At 43.9% G+C, this 15,504-nt stretch overlaps 1 protein-coding gene across 1 annotated transcript; it reads left to right on the top strand.

Annotated features, from left to right (window-relative positions):
* Window positions 1–581: 581 nt before the first annotated feature.
* LOC118363451 (acidic fibroblast growth factor intracellular-binding protein B-like) lies at window positions 582–15,069 on the top strand. The gene is made up of 11 exons (XM_052488342.1): window positions 582–907; window positions 8,050–8,134; window positions 8,258–8,456; window positions 8,774–8,900; window positions 11,061–11,161; window positions 11,267–11,400; window positions 11,565–11,673; window positions 11,857–11,920; window positions 12,204–12,290; window positions 12,463–12,560; window positions 14,053–15,069. Exons 2-11 carry the CDS (start codon window positions 8,050–8,052, stop codon window positions 14,120–14,122), a joined length of 1,074 nt encoding a protein of 357 aa, XP_052344302.1. The 5' UTR covers window positions 582–907; the 3' UTR covers window positions 14,123–15,069.
* The last annotated feature ends 435 nt before the right edge of the window (window positions 15,070–15,504 follow it).

Raw genomic sequence — 15,504 nt, 5'->3', positions numbered from 1 at the left:
TTTTGAAGCGTTTATGTAAAAAAAAATGCACATTAATACTTCATATTGTATAAAGGTCATGTTCACTGACTGATATTATCTTATATAATAAAACGTAGGCTATTAGATATCCTTAGCCTGTGTTAACCTCAGACCTTATTTTCGGAAATTATCCCAAAACCCTATTTTCCCCACTGGAATGGCTGAAGGAACCAGAGGTAACCAATTTCCGTTTTTTAGGACTACAAGCTAGCGAGCTCATTGGTGTCTATGGTAGACCCACCCCGTTAAATTGACCGGAACTGATAAAAACATGTTATGGTAAACAGCCAACCATCTTTGGTTATTCTCATAGAGATAGATAGAGGACTCATCTTAGTATGTGTGCCATTATAGCATTTGTGACAGCATGAGCAGATCCATTGAGGCAATCTCCATTTTGAAGTAGTTCATTTTCTTCTTCACGATTGGTCGGTCCCTTCTGATGACCCAGCCAATGAAGTTGGAAGACCCGCCCAGCTGACGAAATTAAAATGGTGGAAGCCCTCAATGGCGCTGCCCATGCGAAATGGGCCATTTGGGCCACTAGACGCTTCTATCATTCTCTATGGGCTATACCAGACATACTTATCTGGCTATATAACGATACTTCCTGTAAAGGCACAATAAAGTGTTGTTCACAGGTATTTTCTTCCGTTTATTTTTTCGAAAAAGGCATCGTTACAGCATTAGCAACGGATGACAATGTCTCCATAGTTTATAGGAGTTTATTATTCGTTATGTTTTTAGATAATAATGAATTATCTAGCTAGCAACGTTAGCTAACGGTAGTATACCAGTTCTGGACAGGCGGGATTATTACTCATCCTAGTTAAAACGCGTAGCTATATTATAACAGTCTAGAATATTGGAACCTTAATTTAAAAAGGTAAGTATCATCTTGTTTAGTCAGATAATGTATACAGTTAATGTAATTACAAGTAACTAACGTTAGTAAAACATTGACTTTTTAGTCCAGTGCAGGAAACCTGACGTTGAATTCTACGTCGCGGAGAAATTAGCATTTTAATCAGGAAAGTTTCCCCTCACAACCTCTACAAACCAGAATGTTGAATAAAAATATATTTTAAAGTACTTTACCGGTTGGTCTTTTTAGCGTGTAGGAATGTATAATTACAAACTTTTCAATGCGCTGGTAATTTATTGCGTTCAGATTTCTATCACCTGAAGCATGTGCAGAACCATGTAAACACGAGCTCAGCAAGTATGCACGAGTCACCTGCATGTATTTGTATCTTGTGCACATGATACGCAGGATTTTGAAAAGTTTATGTGATTATACTTTCCCCATGGATATACACTCATTGGCCAGTTTATTGGGTACATCACCCACTTCATGAAAATAGCTCCCACAGACAGTAGTCACCTGGCACTATATATATTGAACCTTTTATTTAACTAGGAAAATCAGGGCCAATTCTGCGCTGCCCTATGGGACTCTCAATCACAGCCAGTTGTGATACAGCCTGGGATCGAACCAGGATCTGTAGGGACGTCTCTAGCATTGAGTTGAAGTGCCTTAGACCGCTGCGTCACTCAGGAGCACTATATAAAGCAGGCGGACCGGCCTCCTGGGCTGTTTGCATGACAGTGTCTATGGTTTACTGAGAATGGTGCAACAGTCCTGTGGGCGAAACGGGTTATTGATGAGAGAGGTCGAAGGAGAATGTCAAGAATCGTGCAAGCTAACAGGCGTACCACAAACAGGCAAATAACGGCGAAGAACGGCATCTCGGAATGCACAACTCGTTGGTCCTTGTCACGGATGGGCTATTGCAGCAGACGACCACACCGGTTTCCACTCCTATCAGCTAAAAAAAAACAGAAGAAGCGGCTAGAGTGGGCACGATGAATCCTGGTTCCTGTTGCACCATGCTGGTGGCAGTCAGGATTTGGCGTAAGCAGTGGCTCCATCCTTCCTGGCTCCTTCCATCCATCCTGGCTCCTTCCATCCATCCTGGCTCCATCCTTCCTGGTGTCAACCGTGGTGGTGTGGGAAATGTTTTCCTGGCACACGTTAGGTCCCTTGATACCAATTGAGCATCGTTTGAATGCCATACCTTGTAGAATCCATGCTCCAAAGAATTCAGGCTGTTCTGGAGGTAAAGGGGGGCCCGACCCGGTACGGGCAAATGCCAAAGACCGTTAAAATGTAATTTTATTCAACATTATGGCTTGTAGAGGTTGCGAGCGAGAACTTTCCTGATTCAAATGCTCATTTCTACCTGACATTGAATTTAATGCAAATCAATATCTGGTTTCCAGACAAAATCTAGGCTTACAAAGGAGTCGTTGAATATGGCAGTTTTCCTTTAAATTCAAGAAGCAGCCATTCAACTTGCCATTAACCAGCTTTTCAAGCTTAATAATATCAAAATACGTTCAGTACTTACCAAAGAATGGAGTTTTGCTGAGAAACTGTCGTCAATTGTGCCCTTCCGGTCTGTATGTACTCCCAAAAAGGTCTAAATAAAAAGTTACATGCAACTGACAACATGCCATGTCTGGAACAAATCTATTTTTTTTTGAGTAAGTGCAATTGCGTCAAATCCACCTATTCTGCACCTGTTGCAATATTATTGGAATTAAAATACACTAAATAAAGCCTATCTAGAAATATACAAGAACGTACCCTATATTGTTACTTAATTTACTTATATTAAATATTATTGCATCCATGTAGCGCGGGTGAAACAACAGATTGATATAACGTTCATACTGTTGTAGGTGATAAAATCAATGATCTTTCCTACTGCTGGATCAGCCGAGAGGTGCCCACTTGCTCAAAAACAATATTTAGATTATTTCCAGACAAGGCATTTTTCTTGGTTGCATGTAACTTTTTCTATTTAGATGTTTTTTGGGAGTACATACCGACCGGAATGGCAGTAATGACGATAGTTGTTTGTATTTTGACATTTATTAAGCTTGAAAAGCTTGTTAATGGCAAGTTGAATGGCTGCTTCTTGGGCCAAAGGAGAATCTCCATATTCAACGTCTCCTGTATGTAAACCCAGATTTTGGTTCAGTTACAGAGTAGCTAAGTACAGTGCATTCGGAAAGTATTCAGACTCCTTGATCCCCCCCCCCACACATTTTGTTACTTTAAAGCCTTATTCTAAAATTGATTAAATATATACACTGCTCAAAAAAATAAAGGGAACACTAAAATAAAACATCCTAGATCTGAATTAATTAATTATTATTAAATACTTTTTTCTTTACATAGTTGAATGTGCTGACAACAAAATCACACAAATGATCAATGGAAATCTAATTTATCAACCCATGGAGGTCTGGATTTGGAGTCACACTCAAAATTAAAGTGGAAAACCACACTACAGGCTGATTCAACTTTGATGTAATGTCCTTAAAACAAGTCAAAATGAGGCTCAGTAGTGTGTGTGGCCTTTATGACCTCCCTACAACACCTGTGCATGCTCCTGATGAGGTGGCGGATGGTCTCCTGAGGGATCTCCTCCCAGACCTGGACTAAAGCATCCGCCAACTCCTGGACAGTCTGTGGTGCAATGTTGGTGGATGGAGCGAGACATGATGTCCCAGATGTTCTCAATTGGATTCAGGTCTGGGGAACGGGCGGGCCAGTCCATAGCATCAATGCCTTCCTCTTGCAGGAACTGCTGACACACTCCAGCCACATGAGGTCTAGCATTGTCTTGCATTAGGAGGAACCCAGGGCCAACCGCATCAGCATATGGGTCTCACAAGGGGTCTGAGGATCTCATCTCGGTACCTAATGGCAGTCAGGCTACCTCTGCCGAGCACATGGAAGACTGTGCGGCCCCCCAAAGAAATGCCACCCCACACCATGACTGACCTACCGCCAAACTGGTCATGCTGGAGGATGTTGCAGGCAGCAGAACGTTCTCCACTGCGTCTCCAGACTCTGTCACGTCTGTCACATGTGCTCAGTGTGAACCTGCTTTCATCTGTGAAGAGCACAGGGCGCCAGTGGCGAATTTGCCAATCTTGGTGTTCTCTGGCAAAGCCAAACATCCTGCACGGTGTTGGGCTGTAAGCACAACCCCCACCTGTGGACGTCGGGCCCTCATACCACACTCATGGAGACTTTTTCTGACCGTTTGAGCAGACACATGCACATTTGTGGCCTGCTGGAGGTCATTTTTCAGGGCTCTGGCAGTGCTCCTCCTGCTCCTCCTTGCACAAAGGCGGAGGTAGCGGTCCTGCTGCTGGGTTGTTGCCCTCCTACGGCCTCCTCCATGTCTCCTGATGTACTGGCCTGTCTCCTGGTAGCGCCTCCATGCTCTGGACACTACGCTGATAGACACAGCAAACCTTCTTGCCACAGCTCGCATTGATGTGCCATCCTGGATGAGCTGCACTACCTGAGCCACTTGTGTGGGTTGTAGACTCCGTCTCATGCTACCACTAGAGTGAAAGCACCGCCAGCATTCAAAAGTGACCAAAACATCAGCCAGGAAGCATAGGAACTGAGAAGTGGTCTGTGGTCACCACCTGCAGAACCACTCCTTTATTGGGGGTGTCTTGCTAATTGCCTATAATTTCCACCTGTTGTCTATTCCATTTGCACAACAGCATGTGACATTTGTCAGTCAGTGTTGCTTCTTAAGTGGACAGTTTGATTTCACAGAAGTGTGATTGACTTGGAGTTACATTGTGTTGTTTAAGTGTTCCCTTTTTTTGAGCAGTGTATATATTTTTCAGAAATCTACACACTAACCCATGAAGATAAAGCGAAAACAGGTTTTTAGGATTTTTTTGCGAAATTATTGAAAATGAAAAACAAGTATTCAGACCTTTTGCTATGAGACTCGAAATTGAGCTCAGGTGCATCCTGTTTCAATTGATCATTCTTGAGATATTGCTACAACTTGATTGTAGTCCACCTGTTGTAAATTCAAATGAATCAAATCAAATTATATTTGTCACATGCGCTGAATACAACAGATTCACCTTACAGTGAAATGCTAACTTATAAGCCCTATACCAACAATGCAGTTTTAAGAAAATATCGTAAAAAAATAGATAAGAATAACAAATAATTAAAGAGCAACAGTAAATAACAATAGCAGGGCTATATACAGGAGGTACTGGTACAGAGTCAATGTGCGGGGTAACGGTGTTGAGGTAATTGAGGTAAAGTTATTTAAGTGACTATGCATACATAATAACAGAGTAGTAGCAGCAGCGTGGGGGGGTGGGGGGGCATAGTCTGGGTAGCCATTTGATTAGATGTTCAGGAGTCTTATGGCTTGGGGATAGAAGCGGTTTAGAAGACTTTTGGACCTAGGCTTGGTGCTCCGGTACTGCTTGCCGTGCGGTAGCAGAGATAACAGTTTATGACTAGGGTGGCTGGAGTCTTTTACAAGTTTTAGGGCCTTCCTCTGACACCACCTGGTATAGAGGTCCTGGATGGCAGGAAGTTTGGCCCTGGTGTAGTACTGGGCCGTACGCACTACCCTCTGTAGTGCCTTGCGGTTGGAAGCGGTTGGAGCAGTTGCCATACCAGGCAGTGATGCAACCCGTCAGGATGTTCTCGATGGTGCAGCTGTTAAACCTTTTGAAGACCTGAAGACCCATGCCAAATCTTTTCAGTCTCCTTAGGGGGAATAGGTTTTGTCGTGCCCTCTTTACGACTGTCTTGGTGTGCTTGGACCATGTTTGTTGGTGATGTTGACGCCAAGGAACTTGAAGCTCTCAACCTGCTCCACTACAGACCCGTTGATGAGAATGGGGGCATGCTCAGTCCTCTTTTTCCTGTAGTCCATAATCATCTCCTTTGTCTTGATCGCGTTGAGGGAGAGGTTGTTGTCCTTGCACCACACTGTCAGGTCTCTGACCTCCCTATCGGCTGTCTCATTGTTGTCAGTGATCATCACTGTTGAAATCACTGTTGTCATCGGCAAACTTAATGATGTTGTTGGAGTCGTGCCAGTCCATGCAGTCATGAGTGAACAGGGAGTACAGGAGGGGACTGAGCAAGCACCCCTGAGGGGCCCCTATGTTGAGGATCAGTGTGACGGATGTGTTGTTACCTACCCTTACCACCTGGGGGCAGCCCATCAGGAAGTCCAGGATCCAGTTGCAGAGGGAGGTGTTTAGTCCCAGGGTCCTTAGCTTAGTGATGAGCTTTGAGGGCACTATGGTGTTGAACGCTGAGTTGTAGTCAATAAAGAGCATTCTCACATAGGTGTTCCTGTTGTCCAGGTGTGAAAGGGGCATTGTGGTTGCAATAGAGATTGCATCATCTGTGGATCGGTTAGGGCGGTTGGGGCAGTATGCAAATTGGGGTGGGTCTAGGTTTTCTGGGATAATGGTATTGATGTGAGCCATGACCAGCCTTTCAAAGCATTTCATGGCTACAGATGTGAGTGCTATGGGTCGGTAGTCATTTGGGCAGGTTACCTTAGTATTCTTGGGCACAGGGACTATGGTGGGCTGCTTGAAACATGTTGGTATTACAGACAGGGAGAGGTTGAAGATGTCAGTGAAGACACTTGCCAGTTGGTCAGTGTATGCTCGGAGTACACGTCCTGGCAATCCGTCTGACCCTGTGGCCTTGTGAACGTTGACCTGTTTAAAGGTATTACTCACATCGGCTGTGGAGAGCGTAATCACACAGTTGTCCGGAACAACTGATACTCTCATGCATGTTTCAGTGTTATTTGCCTCCAAGCGAGCATAGAAGTGATTTAGCTCATCTGGTAGGGTTGTGTCACTGGGCAGCTCCTGGCTGTGATTCCCTTTGTAGTCTGTAATAGTTTGCAAGCCCTGCCACATCCGACGAGCGTCGGAGCCGGTGTAGTACAATTTGATCTTAGTCCTGTATTGATGGTTTTCCTGTTTGATGGTTTGTTGGTGGGCATAGCGAGATATCTTATAAGCTTACAGGTTAGTCCCACTCCTTGAAAGCGGCAGCTCTACCCTTTAGCTCAGTGCGAATGTTGCCTGTAATCTATGGCTTCTGGTTGGGGTATGTATGTACAGTCACTGTTGGGACGATGTCATCGATGCACTTATTGATGAAGCCAGTGACTAATGTGGTGTACTCCTCAATGCCACCGGAAGAATCCCGGAACATGTTCCAGTCTGTGCTAGCAAAACAGTTCTGTAGTTTAGCATCTGCGTCATCTGGCCACTTTACAGACCCAGTCACTGGTGCTTCCTGCTTTATTTTTTGCTTGTAAACAGGTATCAGGAGGATATAATTATGGTTAGATTTGCCAAATGGAGGGTGAGCTTTGTACGTGTCTCTGTGTGTGGAGTAAAGGCCCCCCTGGTTACATATTTAACATGCTGAGAGAAATTTGGTAAAACTGATTTAAGTTTCCCTGCATCAAAGTCCTCAGCCACTAGGAGTGCCGCCTCTGGATGAGCGTTTTCCTGTTTGCTTATGGCGGTATACAGCTCATTGAGTGCGGTTTTAGTGCCGGCAACGGTCTGGGGTGGTTTGTAGACAGCTACAAAAATACAGATGACAACTCTAGGTTGATAGTGTGGTCTACAGCTTATCATGAGATACTCTACCTCATGCGAGCAAAACTTCAAGACTTCCTTAGAAATCGTGCACCAGCTGTTGTTTACAAATATGCATAGGCCCCCGCCTTGTGTCTTACCAGAGGCTGCTGTTCTATCCTGATGAGGATGAGGGCCTGTTCGGGTGTTTGGAGTATATCCTTCCCATCCGACTCATGAAATAAAAATGATTTGTCCAATTCGAAGGTGAGTAATCGCTGTTCTTATGTCCAGAAGCTCTTTTCGGTCATAAGAGATGGTAGCAGCAACATTATGTACAAAATACATTTTTTTTCTTCCCTTTTGTCATTATGGGATATTGTGTTTAGATTGGAAAAGGCTGTAATGTAACAAAATGTGGAAAAAGTTTAAGAGTCTATATACTTTCCTGAATGCACTCTTAAGTCGTGAATAATATACCACAGGTATTGTGACAAGTGAAATGAAAACATTGACGCTTATTAAAACCATATTTGTCTTGTTTCCACTTAGATGTCAGTGGAACTCGATGTGTTTGTGGGTAACACCACCATTATGGATGAGGAAGTCTATCAGTTCTGGCTGGATGGTTACACAGGTATTGGCCACAACATTCACCAACTCACACACATATACTAGACACAGTCATCCATAAAAAAATACTTAATCAATATCTCTAACATAAACCTTGAATTCTGTTTCCTTTCTGCCCCATCCTCAGTGAATGATGCAGTGAAGGTACGTATGGAGGGAGGGGTATTGGAGGAGTGTGAGGCCAGTGCTGAGGTTTTGCGCAGTGACACCATGGACCAGTACAGAACCTTCCAGATGTGTGAGCGCCTCCTGCACAGCCCCGCCAAACTGGCCAATCAGCTGCTGTTCCAGATCCCACCTCATCGCCAAACCATGCTCATAGAGAGGTGCTCCATCTCCTGAAACACTTTTTATCTTATCTTATCTTACTGGGGCGGCAGCGTAGCCTAGTGGTTAGAGCGTTGGACTAGTAACCGGAAGGTTGCGAGTAAAAAACCCCCGAGCTGACATGGTACAAATCTGTCGTTCTGCCCCTGAACAGGCAGTTAACCCACTGTTCCCAGGCCGTCATTGAAAATAAGAATATGTTCTTAACTGACTTGCCTGGTTAAATAAAGGTAAAATTAAAAAAATGTAAATTAAATCTTCCTCTGCCTTAAACGTCACCTCTCTTCTCCTCCCTCTCGCTTCTCTTTCTGTAAAGGTACTATACGTTCGATGGCGTGTTTGTACGAGAGGTCCTTGGGAAGAAACTCTCAAAGGGGACCAAGAAGGACCTGGATGATGTCAGTGCAAAGACTGGTGTCACACTGAAGAGCTGCAGGCGGCAGGTAGCAGAAACCTCAGCGAGACAATCTCCATTAACAATGACTACATCACGGACCTGTAACATGTCCCAAGGGGGAAATTGTCTTAGACACACAGTACTGCTGTATACAAAATACACTGTACATCAATTACTTCTTGTTTAGCCACATACAGTCCCAGTCAAAAGTTTGGACACACCTACTCATTCAAGGGTTTTTCTTTATATTTACTATTTTCTACATTGTGGAATAATAGTGAAGACATCAGAACTGTATGTGCTACTGAAATAGCACATATGGAATAATGTAGTAACCAAAAATAGTGTTAAACAAATCAAAATATAGTAGCCACCCTTTGCCTTGATGACAGCTTTGCACACTCTTGGCATTCTCTCAACCAACTTCAACTGAAATGCTTTTCCACCAGTCTTGAAGGAGTTCCCACATATGCTGAGCATTTGTTGGCTGCTTTTCCTTCACTCTGCGGTCCAACTCATCCTAAACCATCTCAATTCTGGTGATTGTAGAGGCCAGGTCATCTGATGCAGCACTCCATCACTCCTTCTTGGTCAATATCCCTTACACAGCCTGGAGGTGTGTTCGGTCATTGTCTTGTTGAAAAACAAATGATAGTCCTACTAAGCACAAACCAGATGGGATGGTATATTGCTGCAGAATGCTGTGGTAGCCATGCTGGTTAAGTGTGCCTTGAATTCTAAATAAATCACAGAAGTTTCACCAGCAAAGCACACCCACACCATCAGACCTCCTCCTCCATGCTTCACAGTGGGAACTACACATGCAGAGATCACCCGTTAACCTACTCTGCGTCTCACAAGGCGGTTGAAACCAAAAATCTCAAATTTGGACTCATCAGACCAAAGGACAGATTTACACAGGTCTAATGTCCATTGCTCGTGTTTCTTGGCCCAAACAAGTCTCTTCTTCTTTTTTTCTTTTTTTTTCTCTCTCCAATTTCGTGATGTCCAATTGGTCATTACAGTCTTGTTTCATTGCTGCAACTTCCCTATGGACTCGGGAGAAACGAAGGTCGAGAGCCGTGCGTCCTCCGAAACAACCCAACCAAGCCGCACTGCTTGACACAATGCCCACTTAACCCGGAAGCCAGCCGCACTAATGTGTCAGAGGAAATACCATACACCTGGCGACCGGGTCAGCGTGTACTGTGCCCGCCCCGTCACAGGAGTCACTAGTGCGCGATGGGACAAGGACATCCCTGCCAAATCCTCCCCTAACCCGTACGACACTGGGCCAATTATGCGCCGCCCCGTGGGTCTTCTGGTTGCGGCCGGCTGTGACAGACCCTGGACTCTAACTCAGAATCTCTAGTGGCATAGCTAGCCTTAGACCACTGGGGATGCCCAAGTCTCTACTTCTTATTGGTTTCCTTTAGTAGGGGTTTCTTTGCACTCTGAAGCATTTATTTGGGCTGCAATTTCTGAGGCTGGTAACTCTAATGAACTTATCCTCTGCAGCAGAGTCTCTGGGTCTTCCTTTCCTATTCCGAATTGACTGACCTTAATGTAATGATGGACTGTCGTTTGTCTTTGCTTATTTGAGCTATTCTTGCCATAATATTGACTTTAACCAAATAGGGCTGTCTTCTGTATACCACCCCTACCTTGTCACAACATGACTGATTGGCTCAAATGCATTTAGAAGGAAAACAATTCCACGAATGAACTTTTAACAAGGCACACCTGTTAATTGAAATGCATTTCTGGTGACTCCCTCATGAATCTGGTTGAGAGAATGCCAAAAGTGTGCAAAGCTGTCTTCAAGGCAAAGGGTGGCTACTTTGAAGAAACTCAAAAATAAAATCTATTTAGATTTGTTTAACACTTTTTTTTTTGTCTTTTTTTGGGGGGGGTGGGGGGTGTTATTTCATAGTTTTGATGTTGTCACTATTATTCTACAATGTAGAAAATTATAATGATAAAGAAAAACCCTTGAATGAGTAGGTGTCAACTTTTGACTGGTACTGTACGCCACTCACAGAATAAGGGAATATGCTAACACAGCTCAGCTCAACATTAGTGAGACCGTCCTGCCTGTACAGATTATATGAGCTACAGAGCTCGAGACACTGTAGTTCTAAGACCAAATGTCACTGTTTTTCACATGCACACTAAACCTTTTCTGAATGATCCCCTTTTCTCCCAGTTTGATAACTTCAAGCGTGTATTCAAAGTTGTGGAGGAACTGAAGGGACCCCTGGTGGAAAACATTCGTCAGCACTTCCTTCTCTCTGACAAGCTGGCCAGGTAAAAGTAGAATTTACTATTCAATTTGATATAATCTCGTCATTTATATTGTATACTTTGACCTCTTTAAAAAAAATAAAACTCCCCTGCATCTCCTCTTCTCAGGGATTACGCTGCCATTGTTTTCTTTGCCAACAATCGCTTTGAGACGGGGAAGAAGAAGCTGCATTATCTTACATTCCAGGACTTTGCCTTCTGTGCAGGGCAGCTCATCAGCAACTGGACCGTGGGAGCATTGGGTGAGTCCCTAATCAATTGACCTGCAGTTGTGCACTGCAATCATTCCTGAGGCCTTATGAGGCCTGCATTAATTGGAGTTATGTTTTTTTTTTTTTTTTTTACTGTCACAGCACTGTTACCTAATACGGCAATATCAGATGTCTGAAGTAGTTTGTCTTCTCAGATAACATGGTGGAAGACATGGATGTGGATCTTGAGAAAGAGTTCTTACAAGATCTAAAGGAACTGAAGATTTTAATTACTGACAAGGATCTGCTGGACCAGCACAAGAGGCATGAGTGTGGTCCATTAGTTATTGATTGCCTGATGTAGTTTCCTGTCAATAATTCACTTTTTTTTTTCTCTCCGTATTTTTTTGTGTATATTTCATGCGTTCTAATATTATGAATGACAATATTCAGTAGTATCACTCATGCCCTTGCTCCTGTTTCTCTCATTCCCTCCGCCCCACTCAGTTTGGTGTGCACGGCTCTCCGGGGGAAGACCAAAGCATTTAATGAGATGGAAGCCAACTTCAAGGTGAGGGACAACACATGCTTGTGTTAACCAACAGGACTGCTAACGCTTCAACAGACCACACAGTTTCATAGAAGGTGATGTCCAGTCCCGCCTACTACAAAAATCTGTAAATCAGCCCATAGAAAGTGTGGTAACCATGGTTATATGGAGTCAAATGTGCACATCAATTGTCTAATTCAAACAGTTCACTTGAGTTGAATTATTTCTAAACTGCCGTATCAAAAACCTTTTCAAATTATTTGATAATTATTTGAAACAAACTCTACTCTCTCTTCATCCATAGAATCTCTCCAGAGGCCTTGTCAACATTGCTGCCAAATTAACCAACACGAAAGATGTCAGAGACTTCTTTATTGATCTGGTGGAAAAGGTATGTAAGTAAATCATTAGTAATATACATTAGTGAATGTTTTTAGTCGGAATATTCAACTCTGGCTCTGGCTTTTCAGGCCAATAAGGTCTATAGACTTTTGTGCTACCCATGAGACTGGTGTAATCCCTCTCTTTCTCTCTCTCTCTCTCTCACTCTCACTCTCACACAGTTTATTGAGCCGTGTCGGTCAGACAAATGGACAGCAGGAGACATGAGGCTCTTCCTCACTCACTACACTAACTCTGCACACATTCTTGACACATTCAAGTGAGTAACATATTACCTTTGTATATGCAATGTATGTATAACAGTATGTGGACGTCCCTTCAAATTAGTGGATTCGGCTTTTTCAGCCACACCTGTTGCTGACAGGTGTATAAAATCGAGCACACAGCCATGCAGTCTCTGAAGAGCTCAGTGACTTTCAACGTGGCACCGTCATAGAATGCCACCAAGTCAGTTTGTCAGTTGTATGCCCTGCTAGAGAGCTTCCCCGGTCAACTGTAAGTGCTGTTATTGTGAAGTGGAAACGTCTAGGAGCAACAACGGCTCAGCCGCGAAGTGGTAGGCCACACAAGCTCACAGAACGGGGCCACCGAGTGCTGAAGCGAGTAGTTCCAAACTGCCTCTGGAAGCAACATCGGCACAAGAACTGTTAATCTGGAGCTTAATTAAATGGATTTCCATGGCCGAGCAGCCGCACACAACCCTAAGATCACCATGTGCAATGCCAAGCGTCGGCTGGAGTGGCGTAAAGCTCGCTGCCATTGGACTCTGGAGCAGTGAAAATGTGTTCTCTGGAGTGATGAATCACGCTTCACCATCTGGCAGTCCGACAGACGAATCTGGGTTTTGCGGATGCCAGGAGAACGCAACCTGCCCGAATGCATAGTGCTGTACATTTTAGAGGAGGAGGAGGAATAATGGTCTGGTGCTGTTTTTCATGGTTCAGGTGCAGCCCGTTAGACACTACAGCATACAATGACATTCTAGACGACTTTGTGCTTCCAACTTTGTGGCAACAGTTTTGGGCAGGCCCTTTCCTGTTTCAGCATGACAATGCCCCCGTGCACAAAGTGTGGTCCATCCAGAAATAGGTTGTTCGAGATCGGTGTGGAAGAACTTGACTGGCCTGCAGAGAACCCATGACCTTAACTCCATCGATCACCTTTGGGATAAATTGGAACGCTGACGTCAGTGCCCGACCTCACGAATGCTCTTGTGGCTGAATGGAGGCAAGTCCCTGCAGCAATGTTCCAACATCTAGTGGAAAGCCTTCCCAGAAAAGTAGCGGCTGTTGTGGCAGAAAAGGGAGGACCAACTCCATATTAATGCCCGTGATTTTGGAATGAGATGTTCGACGAGCAGGTGTCCACAGACTTGGTCATGTAGTGTATTATGCTGCCTGGCATGCATTAAGGGCCTGACCGTTTTTAGTGTGTGCTTGCATAATATATGTATTTCATATCCCAGTTGTCACCAGTGGGTGTCACTGCATCTCTCTCCATGTGTCTTAAACTATAGTTACCTTGTTTCTCGCACAGCCACTCTGGAATGTGGTTAACAGTTTACACAACTCTGCACCACGACACACTCAACAAATACATATTTATCAGACAACTATATTATAATAGGCCTCTCATTAAACTGAATAAGCAAAGATCGCTCCATATTATGGAACTTGGCTAGCTCTCATAATGAGAATTTGTCTTGAGTTTTACACGTTCCACATATCTCTCTTTCTCTCTTTCTCTCTCAGACACCAGGTAGTGTGGGACAGGTACATGGGAGTGATCAAAAGCTGCATCCTCAAAATGTACCATGACTGAGATGTTGCCTCGCTCAACTTCCTGTCCTCTTTATATCCGAGTCATGTTGTCTTTTTTTCCCCTCCTCTCTGCAGTCGTCATATAAATCCTCTGTCAGATGTTTTCCTCCAATCCTAGTGCCCACATTTCTCCTTTCTTTGTCTTTCTGCTTCTTTGTTTACTTTCCTTCCTCCCTCTTTTCCCTCTCACTCCTCGGTCTGTTCTGACACCCTACTCTGCAATGTCATCTTGCATATCATATCATCTGTGTTGTGTACTGAACAACAATATAAACGCAACATGTAAAGTGTTTGTCTCAAATTTTGTGCACAAATTTGTTTACATCCCTGTTAGTGAGCTTTTCTCCTTTGCCAGATAATTAATCAAGAAGCTGATTAAACAGTATGATCATTACACAGGTGCACCTTTCGCTGGGGACAATAAAAGGTGCCATTTGTCACACAACACAATGCCACAGATGTTAAGTTTTGAGGGAGTGTGCAATTGGCATGCTGACTGTAGGAATGTCCAACAGAGCTATTCCCAGAGAATTAGATGTTAATTTCTCTACCATAAGCCGCCTCTAACCGGCCTCACAACTGCAGACCACGTGTAACCACGCCAGCCCAGGACCTCAACATCCGGCTTCTTCACCTGCGGCATCGTCTGAGGAGGGGTAGGGGGGGTGCTGAGGATTATTTCTGTCTTTAATAAAGCCCTTTTGTGGGGGGAAAACTCATTCTGATTGGCTTGGCCTGGCTCCCGAGTGGGTGGACCTAGCTCCCAAGTGGGTGGGCCTATGCCCACTCATGGCTGTGCCCCTGCAAAGTCATGTGAAATCCGTAGATTGGGGCCTAATGAATTGAATTCAATTGACTGATTTCCTTCTATAAACTAATACTTAGTAAAATCTTTGAAATTGTTGCATTTATATTTTTGTTAGGTATAAATAAAGTCGACTCATTTTATACCGACGGTCTCTTGGCCCTGATTGTATTGCAGATATTGAGGGTGTGTGTTTGTGCGTATGCTGTGAGTGCTTGTTTATGTTAGAATGTCAGATGCAAATTACTCTGATTTTAAAAACTGACTGCAGCTGTAGGGGTTGAGACCTGTTTGATCCAATATAACACATAGATATTTCACAGCTTGAACATGCCAAGAAAGTGGCTAGAATCTCATCCCAGCATGGATGAATATGGGTGAAGACAGACTATTTTGGAATACATCTGCATAGTAAATTAAACCTGAGTGGATTATAATATGAGAAGCCAGTAGTAAGCTGTGTGTCTATGTGTGGCCACTGGGGGTTGGGTAAGAGCAGCTGTCACACCCCCCCACACACATCAATATCTCTTATTGTTATCTGTATTTCTTGAAACTGCACTGTTGGGTAGGGGTTC

Source organism: Oncorhynchus keta, chromosome 30, assembly GCF_023373465.1.
Source record: "Oncorhynchus keta strain PuntledgeMale-10-30-2019 chromosome 30, Oket_V2, whole genome shotgun sequence".
In the NCBI taxonomy this organism is placed as follows: Eukaryota; Metazoa; Chordata; class Actinopteri; order Salmoniformes; family Salmonidae; genus Oncorhynchus; species Oncorhynchus keta.
The sequence above is the reverse complement of the archived record's forward strand: the minus strand, read 5'-3'. Positions and strand labels throughout refer to the sequence as shown.